A 16934-nucleotide genomic window follows, 5' to 3' on the forward strand; every position below is an offset into this window, starting at 1 on the left:
AGCTTTTAGGTCAAGAATACTCAAGAAAGGTGAGAATACTCACCCTGGTGGTGAATGGATACAGGAAGGTGCATGAGCAGCTCCCCCAGGAAGAAGATAGTGGCCTAGAAACCTTGCTAAAAGAAATGCGAAATTAAGCACAAAGCTACCTTTTGATCTTACAGCTAGTAAATATTAAGATATGCAGAGAAGGGTGATTACTGACACTTGTGATGAAGTTTAAGTTCAGCCTTTGGGGAGGTGGTCTAGTAATACACAGCCTTAATTTTTTTGCATATGCTTCGAGTTTGCACTTTTTAGAAATTAGCCTAAAGAAATAATCTAGTAGAGAGGCGCCTGGGTGGCTCAGTTGGTTAAGCATCTGGCTTCTGCTCAGGTCACGATCTCACGGTTCATGAGTTCGAGCCCCATGCCAGGCTCTGTGCTGACAGCTCGGAGCCTGGAACCTGCTTCGGATTCTGTGTCTCCCTCTCTCTCTGCTCCTCCCGCGCTCACACTCTCTCTCTCTCTCTCTCAAATATACGTAAATGTTAAAAAATAATTTTTAAAAAAGAAAGAATCTAGGTATGAGAATATAATGCATATGATAGTGAAAAATTGAAATCAGCCAAAGTATTCAGTGATGGGCTAAATTGTGGTGCATACTTAAGATGAACTCAAGCCCGCCCAATGAAAATGATGTGATAAAAGAATGAATATGTGGAAAAGTGTTTGTGATACATCAAGTATGTGTGTGTGTGTGCATGTATGCCTGACGTATTACAAACATTGTCCACATACTTTTATATCCTATCATTTATATATGTACGTACATTTTTTTAGGTGATACACATATTAATATATATCACATATACCTGTTATATGCAGTATTATACATGTTAACATATTTATAGTGATATAAATATGTATACGTACATATATACATGCACATTTGGAAAGTTAGAGTAAGCAGATTCTGCTCTAACTTGATAGGGATTACATGCTGTGTACCCAGGAATTATGTATGCAACCCACAGGACTTCTAATTCTCTCTGCCACTTTCCATCAAGCTACTCCTCTGAAACTCTGATGGCCTATGACAATGTATCACTACCTGGTGACTGCCCAGCCCCTCCCCAGCTGGGTGAGGGGTACCCATCTTTATAGCTATTTACCTTCTAATGTGTAAAAGACTAGAGTCAATTGGTCAGACAGCAGGTAAGCTAGGGACCTGTTTCTGGAGTCCTCATACGGAAAGAGTGATCAATCAGCTTTGAGATCCTGGGGGTCAGAGGAAATGTTCAGTATTAAGCAAAAGGGGTGGAATGCACTGGAACCCCAATTGGGATACCTGTAGGAATTTCCTGTAATGTTTCTCTTTAGACCTGTTCTTAAATGGGGTGACTGGGTGGCTCAGTCAGGTAAGCGTCTGACTTTGGCTCAGGTCATGTCTCACTGCTCATGGGTTCGAGCCCCACGTCGGGCTCTGTGTTGACAGCTCAGAGCCTGGAGCCTGCTTCGGATTCTGTGTCTCCCTTTCTCTCTGTCCTTCTCCCTCTTGTACTGTCTCTCTTTGTCTCTCAAAAAATGAGTAAATGTTAAAAATAAATAAATAAATAAATAAATAAATAAATAAATAAATAATATTAACTGCTTGTTTGCTTTGGACTGGATTAGCACATAAGCAAAAAAAAAGTCAAAAGTTCTTATTTAAGACTTTTTAACCTTTTGCAATTTGCCCATACTAGTGATTTGCAAATCCTTAGTGGAGTATACAGTTATGAAAGCAATCTTTCTTTGCGGGGATCATCCCGACAGAGGGATATGCTCTGCGAGGACCTGGCTCATGCCACCGAGCAACTGAACAAGCTCACCGAGGCCTCGAAGAAGCACTCAGAGCTGCTGCAGTCTGCCCAGGAGGAGATGGCCAAGAAGGAGGCCCTGATCCAAGAACTTCAGCACGAGGTGAGGTCCAGTGCCGCGGCTCATTCTCTCTGTATACAGCAAGGTGGGCCAACAGGGCACTTAGGTGGTCAGGCTGCGCCGTGGGCTCTGAACAACTTGGTTGCTCACGTGTGTTCCGGCTTGCTCGGCTGCCTCTCTGCCCACCCTCGGCCCCCTGACACGCGCCAGCAAGTTCTAACCTCTGGGGCAAGGTTATGGCTGACTTGTATCCTCCTTTTGGCTGCTGTTTTACATTTTATTTTCCTCAAACGACCCTTTGATTACCAGCGAAGCTTTAAAAAGTTGTTTTTAGGAGCACCCAGGTGGCTCTGTCAGTTAAGCGTCCGACTCTTGATTTTGGTTCAGGTCGTGATCTCACCAGTGTTAGATTGAGCTCCGCATCGGATTCCGTGCTGAGTGTGGAGCCTGCTTCAGATTCTCCCTCTCCCTCTCTCTCTGCCCTTCCTCCGCTCATGCTGTCTTTTCCTCTCAAAATAAGTAAACAGTAAAAATGTTTTTTAAAAAAAGTGTAAATAAGTCTGTGGGAGAGAGGGAGAGGGGAGGGTTGTAGCAGCAACCAGCGTTTACGGATGTGAACGGCAGCCGCAGGGTCGACAGCTACGGACTGTGAGCATTGCTGTGGTTTGGCTTGGTTTTAACACCTTACTGCTTTATCAAGCAGTATTTAATGAAAGCCTGAGAAAATCATGTGAAAAGTCTGTATCCTCACACCTTGGGAAATTTGTCTGTTCTGACCGGACCATGTGCCCAGCTCTAACTTGCCACCTTCATCTGTTCGATTTTCTCAGCTAAACCAGAAGAAAGAGGAAGTAGAACAGAAAAAGAATGAATATAACTTCAAAATGAGACAGCTCGAACACGTAATGGATTCTGCGGCCGAGCATCCCCAGGTACCTGTGCTCTGGGGACATGGAACGGTTTCGTGAGGGATTGCAAGTGTGGGCATTACTAGGACTGTAGCTTTGTGTTTTTATAGAAGGAGATTTTCGCCAGTACCTTTTCTGCTCTTTACTTGATAAAAAGGTACTGGTGTTTGATTTGTTTCGCTTGCACAGGAATTAGAATGACAGGCTGAATAGCTAAGTGTTTTCATTTGAAATGAAATCTTTATAAAACATCACTTAATCAGGTGTTTGGATGGAATTTAATTTTATTTTAGAGCCCTAGAACACCACCTCACTTTCAAACACACTTGGCAAAACTCCTAGAAACCCAAGAACAAGAGATAGAAGACGGAAGAGCGTCTAAGGTTTCTTTGCAACACCTTGTCACAAAGCTAAACGAAGACCGAGAAGTCAAAAACGCTGAAATCCTCAGAATGAAGGTAACTGGATCCTCTTTTTCAAAAAAAGTCTTTTCAAATAAACAGTATCCAGAATCAACAAAAGAAACAGTATCTTTCGGGGTTACTGAGGGTACAAAATTCAACAGGCACAGAACTAAATAAAGGGCAGGCAGAAAAGCCTTCCTCTCCCCGCCGACTGCAGACTACCTGGCTGACGGTCCCTGGAGGCTCTCACGGTAGCCACGTTTCCATATAACCAAGTCTGCAGCCGTCATCTCCCTGTTTCTACGATGCTGTCAAACACAGGCTGTGCCAGCTACTCTGATCACGGCGCCGCCTGACTTACATCCTTGCCAGGTTCATAGCTAAATACGCTGTCTTGCTACAGTTGTAAATTTGTATTTTTCTCATTAAGAATAAGATGGAGGGGCACCTGGGTGGCTCAGTCGGTTGAGCGTCCGACTTCAGCGCAGGTCGTGATCTCACAGTCCGTGAGTTCAAGCCCCGAGTCGGGCTCTGTGCTCACAGCTGGGAGCCTGGAGCCTGCTTTGGACTCTGCGTCTCTCTCTCTCTCTCTCTGACCCTGCCCTGTTCATGCTCTGTCTCTCTCTGTCTCAAAAATAAATAAACATTAAAAAAAAAAACTTAAAAAGAAAAAAGAGTAAGATGGAGCACGTTTTGTTTCTCTGACCTCTATCCTTCGCCCGTCTTGCTATCATTGGACTTTCCCTTAACAATTTGTAGGCATTCTCTGTATATTCTAGAGATTCGCTTTTGTCTCAGGTAGTTAATAATCTTCTCTTGTTTGCCATTCCTTTAAACTTCTGTTTTACTTTTTTTTTACTCAGGGACTTGGGGTTATGGTGATTCTGCACAGGGAGAGTGTGTTTCGAGGAGTATCGAGGAGAGGGAGGTGTGTGGTGTGGAGGTGTGGACGGGTGTGGGTGGAGTAGATAGGATGCTTCACGGAAGATCGCATTTAGGCTGTGAGGCCTTGGCTCTGGAGCGAGGTTTTGTTGAGGAACAGAATTAGCTTCCTGTAACCAAGTGATGTGAAGTATACAAAGATAGTCTCTCAAGCTTTGTTCCTCGTGGAGGGGATCACTCCTTGCCTTTTTAATTAGGGCAGCTCTCAATCTGCCGAGGAATGTGGCTGTTACCCAGATTGGCATGATTTTAGTACTCAGAGGAAATTGGGTCAGCTTAAAAGAAATCAGACAATGGACAAGGAGGAGTAAATGGAAAAGGACACCCCTTGCAGAAAAGCATTGATTTCTTCTGGATGGTTATGCCCGTGATTTTCAAATTAGAGCTCACTTGAGGATTTTGAGCGATGGCTGTGGCACATCAGTTGCACACCGTGTACAGCATTGTTCCATCCATTATGCTGTGCTCACCGCAAGTGTAGTTACCACCTGTCACTATACAACTTTTTTTTTTTTTTTTTATTTTTTTTTTTTTCAACGTTTTTTATTTATTTTTGGGACAGAGAGAGACAGAGCATGAACGGGGGAGGGGCAGAGAGAGAGGGAGACACAGAATCGGAAACAGGCTCCAGGCTCCGAGCCATCGGCCCAGAGCCCGACGCGGGGCTCGAACTCACGGACCGCGAGATCGTGACCTGGCTGAAGTCGGACGCTTGACCGACTGCGCCACCCGGGCGCCCCAATATACAACATTTTTACAGTATTACTGACTCTATTCCCTCTATCAGTTTTGTTTTTAATTAGAATTTATTAAATAGAATCAAATAGAACGTTTATCAAAGTATGGACTTTTGGCCGTCATTTTTCATAAAGGCATTTTAATGAATTGTGTGCTATTGATAAGAGACTATGTTTAACACCCTGTGGGTGTGAAAATCCCCAAAAGCTTGTCGTGGTCTACTTGTTATCCAGCGACACCCAGTGCAGTGTTCTGTGCATAGGAAGGGGCTAAAAAGATGAATATGTGTCTCATTTGTGGCCTTGGGGAGCAAAATAACACCTACTACAATGTGTCTTCTAAAAAGACATGATTTGCTGTCTTCTTAGGAGCAGTTGTGTGAAATGGAAAACCTCCGCCTGGAAGCTGAGCAGCTAAGAGAAAGGAACTGGCTCCTGCAAAGTCAGCTGGATGATCTTGAAAGGGAAAAGCACAAGAGGTGAGAAAGAGCCACCAGAACTCTGTGGGCTAAATCTTGGCCTGCCCGTGTACAGTTAGGTAAAAGCGGTTGAAATTGGTTTCACGGCATGCGCAGCGTTCACCCCCGGTCCAGGGGGTGCTCTGTCAGTTGCTTTGGAGTCAGGTCTGATGAGGGGGTCGCTTTTTTGAGTGGGAGAATAGGCCTTCATGGTATCACCTACTCTGTTAACCTTCGCATTGTTGTAGAGCTATTGCAATGAATTTGAAACCTGTGAAAAATTTGAACCAAACTGTCTACTTCTATTTTAAGAAAAGGGGGTTGGGGTGGGGAAGCAACAGAGAAGGTTCAAGAGGGCCAGCAGAAAAAGGGAGGATTTCCTACCAGTTTCTTTGGCTTCGTGACTCATGGTCCAGGGAATGCTCCTGCGTAGGAAGGAGCTTTACTGAGGAGCATTCCCTTGGGTTTGGGTATCTCTGTGCAGGTGGTTTGCCTTTAGCCAAGGCGCTTTCTAGTTGTATTTGCTAGTGACAGGGCAGTATGTCCCAGGCAGCTAGGCTTTGTCCTATCGCTGACACTTGAAAGTCCTGTGACTTTGGGCACAGTTTTTGACTTCTAGTGACTTAGTTTCCTTAGCCATAAAATGAGGAAAATGATAGCTCTCTCACAAGGTGTTTTAAACACCAAAAATAACATGTGTAAAGTGCTGGTTACAGTGGTTGGCAGAAGGGAGTCAGTCAATAAATGGCAGATATTAGGTATACAAGGCGGAATTATGATCCTGCCCTTCTGTGAACTTTTCTGAGTGAGGGTTTAGAGATGAGGGTGACCAGGAAAATCGTATAGCAAGTGGAAGTGAAGCAGAGAGAGGTCTCCATTTGGGATGAAGACCCTTACTGAATTCAGCTTCCCAGATTAGGGGTGCCTGCTGTTCCTGCTGCTGCCATCAGGTCTCGGGCAGACACTCTCCCCTCCTGCAGTTCCCCTTCCCTGCCCGGAAGTGGGCCTGAGATGCTCTGTCCGAAACCTAACGAAGACAACAGATACTGGAAGACGGTAGTGGTGGCTGTGCTGACAGTCCTTTCCTAAATGCTTCAAGTTTCAGTGAGCATCGGACGTGCTCGTTTTAGTAGCGCCCCTCCCGGGGATTTCACTTCCCTTTCCAGGTGATTCCAATGCAGGTAGTCCGCAGCCTGGCCCCATGCTCCCCACCAACCCCTCCCCCCGCCCCCAATAAAGAAGAACATTGTACTTGGTACATTGTCTTTTATCAAGAGCTAGTTTGAGCATGGAAGATAGAATGTTCCTAGCCCATTTATAAAATCACAGGTAAAAAAGACTTTATTTCGGGGCGCCTGGGTGGCTCAGTCGGTTAAGCGTCCAACTTCGGCTCAGGTCACGATCTCGCAGTTTGTGAGTTCGAGCCCCACGTCGGGCTCTGTGCTAACAGCTCAGAGCCTGGAGCCTGCTTCAGATTCCGTGTCTCCTCCTATTTCTGCCCCTCACGTGCTCATGCTCTGTCTCTCTCTGTCTCTCAAATAAATAAATGTTAAAAAAAATTAAAAAAAAAAACACTTTATTTCATAGCCACATGTCCCTTATGAGGAGCCATACATAACCTCCTTCCTGAAAGATTAGAATGGGAGAAAACTGACTCTGGGGTCGGATCCAGCCCACAGCGCGTTTGGTAAAGACAGTTTTATTGGATCATAGTCACGCTGTTTCATTTCAATACTGCTGTGGCTCCTTTTGCATTTACAGCAGCTACGTGGAATAGTTGTGTCAGAGACCTCACAGCTCCCAAAGCCTAGAACATTTTGTCTGGCCCTGGACGGGAAAAAGTTTACCCACTTTTAGAGTAGAGCATAGAAAACACTTCCCTAATGATTCCGGGCGTTTTCCTCACTGAGGTCTCATTACCATTTCTGTCTAGGCTGCCAGATTCATTAAATGAAAGAAACTACTGGCGCTTCTGCTTTCTTTCAAGAAACGATCTTTTCCTCAACAGTGAGAAATATTTCTAGAGGAGCCTGTGGCATTCAGGCAGCTTCTCCTTGGGGGATGTCCCCCTGGTCTAGGAGCTGCCCACAGACACTCAATTTAGGATCCTGCCCTGGTCAAGCTTACAGGGAATGAACTCACATTAATCAAATTCACATGATACTGATACATCGTCCAGAATGTAATTTTCTTTATATAGAGGAGCATTCCTTTTCCGTCAAGAGATTTATGTCTGGTGCTCAGGGAATCCCCTTCCTGGTGTCAGCATACATGGGATGCCAGAGTGTCATCAGAAAATTGCCAGCTGACCATGAAATCCAAGCAAGTGGAGTGTTGGGGCTCCAATGTGCCAGGCCGGCCCAAGGTACCCTCCCCATACCCAGAGATGCCCCCTCCCAGCTGATCACCAGACTGCTGGACCACCCATCTCTCAGCCCCTTTTGCTCACATTTGAGCTTCATAAGATACCATTCTTGGCTAAATTTCTATTTGACTTTCAGCCAAGCCTTGATTAGATTCCCTAGCTCTGTGCACCTCATTTTTTATGAGGGGCATCCTGAATTCATGGGAGGTGCCTTATTTCATCCCCATATATCAGTCACATTTGTGAACTGTGCTAACTTGGCCCAATCACCAGAGTTAGCTTTTCGTTGCAGAAAAGCTATTGCTGCCTACAATAGATATGAAATTGCTACTCGAATATGCTTAACAGTGTGTCCCCTTCCTCCCTTTCTCATCTATGCAGCCAACAGAATAATCCAGGTCATCAACAACTGAAGAATGAACAAGAAGAAATGATCAAAGAAAGACTTGCTAAGGTACAATTTTTTTTTTTTTTTTTTTACATAATAGTTTTTCTTGTCCAAGAAATGCTTTTATACTTAGCATTTGTGGTTATATGTTTTTTAGAAACCATTTTTACTTTTGAAACTTGTTTTTTTCTGTATTCCCACTGTTAAGATTGATACTTACCATCAGTTTTTAGACCTCACTGATAATCGAGAGCGAATTTGTCTTCATGTGTTTCCACAGTTAGTCTGCTGCTCGGTTGTCTGCACACGGTTTTGCATTTAGAATAGAAGGAAGTTTGGGGCATCTTTGTGAGGCCTCCCAGGGCACAGTTCATGAAGTCTTAGAGACATGTACTCCCTTTATGGGTGCGCAGTTGGGATATTAGAAAAAGATGTTGGTTTAATTTCATTATCGTGAGGGAGATTAACTGCTTACTTTCAGTCTTTTTCTTAGCAACAGTAAAAACTTAAGCCATCTTTTTTTTTTTATCTTATTACAGAATAAATTACTTGAAGAGATGCTGAAAATGAAAGCAGAGTAAGTGCACTCTTTCATAATTGAAGTTCTTGTTGGTCTTCTCTTTCTTCTCTCAGGGAGGAAATACTTCCTGTATCCACAAGGTAGGTGACTGCTTGCCTTCTGTAGTATGTGGACACGACACAGCAGGTGTTTTCCTAAACACCACTTGCTCATGGGGCTCCTCACGTGAAGCCATTCCAAACAAATTCTTAAAGAAGTAAATGCCGGGGCGCCCGGGTGGCTCAGTCGGTTGGGCGTCCGACTTCAGCTCAGGTCATGATCTCGCGGTCCGTGAGTTCGAGCCCCGCGTCGGGCTCTGGGCTGATGGCTCAGAGCCTGGAGCCTGCTTCCGATTCTGTGTCTCCCTCTCTGACCCTCCCCCGTTCATGCTCTCTCTGTCTCAAAAATAAATAAACATTAAAAAAAAAAATTTTTTTTTAAATAAATAAATGTCCGACTTCAGGTCATGATCTCGTGGTTCGTGGGTTTGAGCCCCACGTTGGGCTCTGTGCTGACAGCTCAGAGCCTGGAGCCTGCTTTGGATTCTGTGTCTCCCTCTCTCTCTGCCCCTCCCCTACTCTCTCTCGCTTGCTCGCTCTCGAAAATGAATAAACATTAAAAATATATATTTTTTTTAATTAAAAAATAAAACCTTGAGGCCCCCTGAGACCCACAGATCAATACTCCTGATTTCTTCTTGTCTTGACTTTGGGTCTCTTTACATGTGTTCTGTAAACAGGATTTTTAGTTTATTTATACAGTTTTCATATTTATGTAATCTTATAAACCGCCTCATTCTTTTTTTTTTTCTTATTTATTTATTTTGTGGGGGGAGAGTGCAAGCGAGGGAGGGGCAGAGAGAGGGGGACAGAGGATCCAAAGCGGACTCTGCGCTGACAGGCTGACAGCAGTGAGCCTGATGTGGGGCTTGAACTCACAAACTACAAGATCATGACCTGAGCTGAGTCGGACGCTCAACCGACTGAGCCACCCAGGGGCCCCATAAATTGCTTCATTTTTTTGATGAACAAGATATACTGTATTTTCTGTCAAGTTCAAAATAAGTATACTGGTTGGTGTTAAATCAAATGGTAAAACATTAGAAAGGTAGTGTACCCTGAATAGATATTCATGTGGAACAGAGGTCCTCAAACATTTTCACTGGTTATATATACCTCTTAAGAGATTTTTGGAACACCATATACCCTCTTGCACATTTTTGAGTTGATTTCATTGAAATCATTGAAATTTTTCATTGAAAGGATGGAAGTTCCCTCATACTGAAAATAGTGCCATTTAGGAATAAAGATCTTGGCATCAGGATGGCCAAGTGGTCTAAGGCACCAGCCTCAAGCTCCTGCTTCTCCTGGTCAGCGCTTCTGGTCTCCACACGGAGGTGTGGGCTCGAATCCCACTTCTGACATGTCTCCATTTTTGTTCCAGCCATTGTCCTATCAAAAGTCTCACCTTGAACTGGCCGTAGAATTAAAGCTCTGGTGGTGTTCTTTTAAAAGTATCCAACTGACTTGCTACTTTCTATCCATTTAGCAACACGGGAATAAATCCCCCCCCCCCCCAACTTAAAATTGTACATTGTTCCTTTTCCTTTCAGACTGAGTTTCCGTTCCATACCTACACAGAATTCTATCCTAATTTAACATATTGTTTGGAAAATTTTTTGTACCCTTGGCAACAAAAATATTTATATAAGTGGGAAATAATTTGTAAGTGTTTTTTATTCATATGGCTCTAGTGCTGTCTTTTTTCCAGATTGAGTATTCATTACAATTATTACTCACAGTGTCCTAAATTTATTATAAGTTTTTATAAATAATTAGTATACCTGGTAAAATTTCACTGGAAATGCATATCCCAGTGCGTTTCATTTTAGTGCTCTTGCTTCAATTAGCTCATTTTTCTGTTATACTTAATTCTGGAATGAGACCATATTCAGTATCAATTCTATTCCTACTTTCTGTTTTTACAACTACATGTGCTGAGAAATCTTATTCACATAGTAAGTAAATGACAACAGAAGAGATTTTGTTAGAATCCTGTCATACAATTAATTATTTGAGCTCCAAGTTAGTACATCAAAGATTACATAATCTGTCATCAAAAATTCTTTTTAGTGATCAGCTGACAAAAACTACCTATCTTGTGAAAGATTTGTTACCCAGTCATCTGTTTTATAGCATCAAAGAGTGTAGATGTGGAACAGAGCTCGTTTCATACTTGGATCATACATACGGTTCAGGGACTGGCTCCCAGACTGTTGTAGAGCTAGGATAGAAATACTGATCACTTATAGGATCTATGAGAATCCAGCTGTATAGTGTGTAGAATTGCGGCTATTTTAGAAATAATGTCCATTTTAGACCTTCTAGCAAAAAGAATAAAAGCTGTGTAAGTTGGCACGTGATTTATTTCATAATCTAGTGACCAAGAGTCTCGAGTGATACATTGTCTCTAGAAGATACTGTGTGCGAGAGAAGCATGCACTAGAAAATGGCACACCCAGTTTTATCGGTCCCAACCCACAGCAGTGATTTTTACCATACTGTTATTATCTATTTGTGTATGTGGGTCTCCTTTAAAAAGCTATAAGGAAACCAATTCCCAGCTAACAGTGGTGTAGGCACGAGATGTTTAATTTCGTACCACAAGCAGTGTGGAGGTGCATTGACTCAATAATGCCATCAGGGACCCATACCCTTACCATTCTTTTGCTTTTGGCACCCTTGCTTGTGGCCTCTTTGCCACGAGATGGCTGCCATAGCCCCAGATGTCATAAGAGGATCCCAGCTTATGGTGAGGTGGGTTCAAAAGGGCTTTCTTTTGTCGGGGGAAAAGCTCCTAGTAGCTCCCAAGAATCAGCCTGTGCTTCGTGGACAGAATTAACACTTCCAGCAAGCTGAGGAAACCAGTACCTGGCAGTGGGGTGGAGAGATCCATGCTTAGTTTAGACCAGTTACTTTTTTTTACCAACCCTTGGGAACTGGGTGTGCTTCTCCTTTTTTTTTTTTCTTTTTCCCCACATAAAGGTGAGTTCTTTTAATTTTTTTTTTTACAGTTTATTTATTTTTGAGACAGAGACAGAGCATGAATGGGGGAGGGTCAGAGAGAGGGAGACACAGAATCTGAAACAGGCTCCAGGCTCCGAGCTGTCAGCAACAGAGCCCGACGCGCTCAAACTCACGGACCGTGAGATCATGACCTGAGCCGAAGTCGGCCGCTTAGCCGACTGAGCCACCCAGGCGCCCTAAAGTGAGTTCTTATAAGCAAGGAAGTAAGGGAATGGCCCTTGGGTAAGCAGCAGGGTCTGCCATGCCTCAGAACCTTTTCATCAAACTGGAGCAAAATACACAAGACAAATGGAGAACAGCTCCAAGTGAACTGGGGGAAGGTCTGTGCTATTCTTCTGAGGTTTCACGGAGTGTAGTCTGAAAACACTGCTCCTGAAATTAGTTGGCCTTAAGTGGTATATTAAATTCTGAGAGTATTATGTCATTAAATAATCCTTCTATTCCATATGCATAAAAACGCAATAAGAAGTCTTTGTTTCTTTTGGGAGGCCTCTAGGATTCACACAATTTTATTAAAACAGTGAGATTCTATAGAACTCCATGATAACTTTGTTCCTCATGTTCCTTTTCAAAAGTGTATAAATTCTAAATAGCACATCCTTGAAGAAATGACTAAGGTCCCATGGTCTGAGAACCAGTTTTTGGAATCAGAAATAATTAAGATAGGGACGCCGAGGTGGCTCAGTCAGTTAAGCGTCCGACTTCAGCTCGGTCATGATCTCCAGTTTGTGAGTTCGAGCCCTGTGTTGGGCTCTGTGCTGACAGCTCAGATTCTGTGTCTCCCTGTCTCTCTGCCCCTTCACTGCTCGTGCTCTCTCAAAAATGCATAAACATTAAAAAAAATGATTAATATATGGAGCCTTGAATAAACGATGCAGACCGTCATAATACTTAAATTACATTTGCTCCAGATGGGCTGAATCCAAAAGTTTACCTTTTAAATTTTCATTATTTAAGAAATAGTTTGAGGAGTTTTCCAAAATGAAAGTCTTTGGTAAAGTAACAACAACAAAGCCTATCTGCAGCCCTCGCTATCTCCCTAGGCTGTCAGTAGGGGAGGGCTGAATAATTTGTGACGCTTTCAAATCAAAATTCTGGGCTTGGGTGAAAAATGTCTAATTTGAATACTGTTGTAATTATGTTCCTTTGGAATACCACAAAGTGATATTTGTTGCTACAGCCTAGAGGAAGTCCAGAGTGCCCTTCAGAACAAAGAAATGGACTGCCTTAGAATGGCTGAGGAAGTTGACCGGACCAGAACTTTGGAATCCAAAGCATTCCAAGAAAAGGAACAACTGAGATCAAAGCTGGAAGAGTTGTATGAAGAAAAGGAGAGAATATTCCAGGTGCATTTGTGTGTTGGTTTTTTGCATATAGTTAGGACACGTGTAGGATCACGCGTCCTGTGGTTCAGAGCTACTCTAGCACACGTGGAGATGTCTGGTCAGAAAGCCGGGAACCCGGGCCCTCTAACGCCCTGTGCTCTTGGAAGGCATGAAATAATGTTGTTGTAAGAGAAAAATTAAGAGCGGTTCATTTTCCCCTCCCTGGATTGATCTGCCTGCAGGAGATGGAAATGTTAAGGAAGCAGGTGGAGAGTCTTGCTGAGGAAAATGGAAAGTTGGTAGGTCACCAGAACCTCCATCAGAAGATTCAGTACGTGGTGCGGCTGAAGAAGGAGAATGTCAGGCTCGCCGAGGTAAGCTCTGGAAATTATTCTAAAGAAACTCAGTCAGGTTTTAGAATGAGTGTGTAATTAAAGTTTAATCATTGAATCACTTAACTGTTTTCTGGGGGGGAACTTAGAATTAAAAAAAGGGAAAAATCATTCATTGTCATTTCCAAGCATCTTTCAATCCGTTATCATACTCTTACACATCAGCTTCTTGTTTAACATTTAGTAGTTTACGAATTGAAAATTGTCATCTTAATTTGACATATAAACTTAATGAATGCAAAGAATATCTTCCTGTAAGCCTTAGAGCCTGAATTTTTTTCTTCTTTTCCTTTTTTAAAAAATGTGTTCCCTAGGAGACTGAAAAGTTGCGTGCTGAAAATGTATTTTTAAAAGAAAAGAAAAGAAATGAATCGTAAGAATCTCGGTCAACTACGTAGGCATCACCTCTTGGGAGGCTTTCTTTCTTCTTGCAAAAGTAAGACCTACACTTGTGCATTTAACAGAGCCGAATTAAGGAGCATGATTCCTGCGTGTGGGGCAGCAGGGCTGACATTCAAGTTCTGCATCCACACACACCCTGTGGCAGTGGGCTTAGAAGTTACCACACCACTTCAGAGCTTTAAATCGACTGTAAATACTGGGAAAACCTTTTGCCTTTTTAAAATAAAAACCTGTAGCTAAGGTTTGCGGTGGGTGTTGGCCAGGTCATTTCTTCCTTAGGTGCTATGATACTCTCCTCGGAGGCCTGTAGCAGAAGCTCTAACAATATGTGGTGGTTTCAGGACTTGCCATGAGGTTCATGTTCGCGTAGCATGTATGAAAGGCAAACTTGTTTAATATAGGTTATTTTGTATTCCTACTTTATTCTCATGAGCATTTTTTTTATGACTGTAAATATGGCCAGTTTTCAAAATGTAATAAAATCCCTTAAACACAGTTTCGTAAAGTGATTTACATTGTTCACTTAGGAAAGCTGAATTAGAGGCTTGTTCGTTCAACTTGTACTTAATGAGCGTCCGTCTTCCGCCTGGCACTGGTTGTCAGTGAACACAGCAAACAAAGCCTGCTGTCCCCCAGGAACTTCTGTGTGTTAGCACTTCATTCCTTTTTGTTGTGAATATCTCATTGAAAGGATAGGCCACATTGTATTTACTCACCATTTGATGAACATCTGAGCCGTTGGCAGTTTGGGGCTACCCTGAATAATGTGGCTATAAATATTTGTATAGAAGTCTGGGTGGTGACTTACGTTTCCTATTTGTTGAGTAGACACCTAGGAGTGGAATTGCCGCTAAGTTTGTGTTTAGCTTTTTAAGACGCCAGTTTACTTTTCTAGATGTGCTATTTGGTTGCACCATCTATGTTCCCACCAGCAGGGCGTTCAGTTTCTCCATGTCTTCAGCCCTTGTTCTGGTCAGGTTTCTTACTGTAGCCATCCCGGTGAGGTGCAGTGGCTCATCATGTAAACGTTCTCCTAATGACTAATGATACTGAGCATTTGTTACATAGAACACGATACTCAGCAATAAAAAAGAGGCAAACTGACAAATGCCACAACATAAAGAACCTCAAAAAGTGAAAGAAGACAAACCCAAAAGATCGTATACTATATGATTCCATTTATGGGAAAGGTCCAGAAAAGGCAACATTATAGAGATAGAAGGCAAACCCACGGTTGCTGTTGGCTGGGGATGGGAGCGGGTGACCGTATGTGCAGGAGGAAACTTTTTGATAGGGGGGAAATGATTTGGTTTGTTGTGATGATTGCATAGCTCTGTAAGTTTACTAAAAATTAAACTATATTCAAAATGGTTTCATTTTATGGTTTGTAGATTATACCTCAATAAAGCCAAGGAAAAACAATTTAAAAAATTAATGCTTAGGGGCGCCTGGGTGGTTAAGCGTCCGACTTCAGCTCAGGTCACGATCTCACTGTTTGTGAGTTTGAGCCCCGCATCGGGCTCTGTGCTGACAACTCAGAGCCTGGAGCCTGCTTCGGATTCTGTGTCTCCCTCTCTCTTTGCCCCTCCCCTGCTCATGCTCTGTCTCTCTCTGTCTCAAAAATAAATAAAAACATAAAAAAAAAAATTAGTGCCTAGTTGAATTCTCAAGGAGTAATAGTAAATCCTTGAGAGCCAGAAACAGAAAAGGAATTAAAATTCATGCAGGGGGCACCTGGCGGGCTCGGCTGATGGAGGATGCAACTCTTGGCCTCGGGGCTGTGTGTTCAAGCCCCACGCTGGGTGAAGAGATTACTTAAAAATAAAATCTGAATTATAAAATTCTGTGTAAGGTAGAGAGTAGAAACTGAGAACGCCCTGAAGGTGGAGAAGGGTTGGAATATTGAAGCTGGTACTAAAGAGGCTTGGGTCTCAACTCACTCACCTATAGGAATGTCTGGGGGCTGCTAGAAGAAATTACCACAAACTGGGGGGCTGAAAACAAATTGATTCATCATTTCTGGAGGCTAGAAGTCCCGAAATCAAGGTGTGGCAAGGCCGTTCTCTCTGAGGGAGCATCTGTTCCATGCCTTTCTCTTAGCTTGTGGTATTGACAGCAGCCCCTGACATTCCTTGGCTGGTAGATGCATCACTCCAATCTGCCTCCCTTATCACATGGTGTTCTCCCTGTGACTCTGTCTCTTATAAGGACACCAGTGAAATTAGCGCTCATGCTAATGACTTCTTAATTTGTTTACATCTGAAATGGATTCCATTTCCAGTAAAGGTCACATTCATAGGTGTGGAGGATTAAGACTTAAACGTATCTTTTTGGGGTGGGGAGGGGGACACAATTCAGCCTATAAATAGCAGTTATCAGGTTTATCTTTGCCTTAATTTGAGCCACAAAACAAACCCCCCTGTGAGAGAGGGGGGCAAGGAAGGACTTCATGAAAAACTTTCTGAATGGAAAAAAAAATACTGAACAGTTCAGTGTGAAATCATACTAAATAAAAAAGGCTCATACAGATTACATAAACTTTTTAACGTGCTATATATAAAACTATGCATAGAAAGTACTCTAATAATATTTAAACATTTAAGTGCATAGGAGATTAGAAGTAATGTTAATCCTGGTTATCTGGAGTGAATATGGATGATTTACTCTATCTTCAAAATCCATCGGCGCCTTTTGATTTGTCAGAAAACCCTAACCCGAGCTCGCCTTCTTCCTGAGTCGTGGAGATCTCTAGCGCCCTCTGCTGAGGAGTCTTTCCACTTTGCGCCTCAATCTGGAAGGTGCAGGTCAATCTCCTGGGGCTCCTGTTGAAATGCAGATTCTGATTCAATGGCAGTTGGGCGGGGCCTGGATTGGGCATTTTTAACAAATTCCCAGGGAAAGCCGAAGCTGGGCAACACTCTGGCAAGGATTGAAACTGCCGGGTCATGGATAGTTAATTCTATAACAGCAACCACACAGTACCGCCGGCGCTTCAGACGCCAGGCCCGGACAGCTCCCGGGTTAACCTAAACTCAACGCCAGGGGCTGGCTGCCCTCCACCCCACC

General features: G+C 43.1%; 1 protein-coding gene across 5 annotated transcripts in view; it reads left to right on the forward strand.

Annotated features, from left to right (window-relative positions):
- Positions 1-14363, forward strand: part of KIF15 (kinesin family member 15) — a 77896-nt gene extending 63533 nt beyond the window's left edge. The window contains exons 27-35 of one of the 5 annotated variants that reach the window (XM_049642499.1): positions 1798-1944; positions 2733-2834; positions 3104-3268; positions 5263-5372; positions 8098-8170; positions 8644-8681; positions 12930-13095; positions 13317-13448; positions 13781-14363. In XM_049642499.1, coding sequence (XP_049498456.1) covers positions 1798-1944; positions 2733-2834; positions 3104-3268; positions 5263-5372; positions 8098-8170; positions 8644-8681; positions 12930-13095; positions 13317-13448; positions 13781-13843 — 996 coding nt within the window. In that variant the 3' untranslated portion in view covers positions 13844-14363. The other 4 variants (XR_007460187.1, XR_007460188.1, XM_049642497.1 and 1 more) reach the window with 4 other exon arrangements.
- The last annotated feature ends 2571 nt before the right edge of the window (positions 14364-16934 follow it).

Source organism: Panthera uncia, chromosome A2 (assembly GCF_023721935.1).
Source record: "Panthera uncia isolate 11264 chromosome A2, Puncia_PCG_1.0, whole genome shotgun sequence".
In the NCBI taxonomy this organism is placed as follows: Eukaryota; Metazoa; Chordata; class Mammalia; order Carnivora; family Felidae; genus Panthera; species Panthera uncia.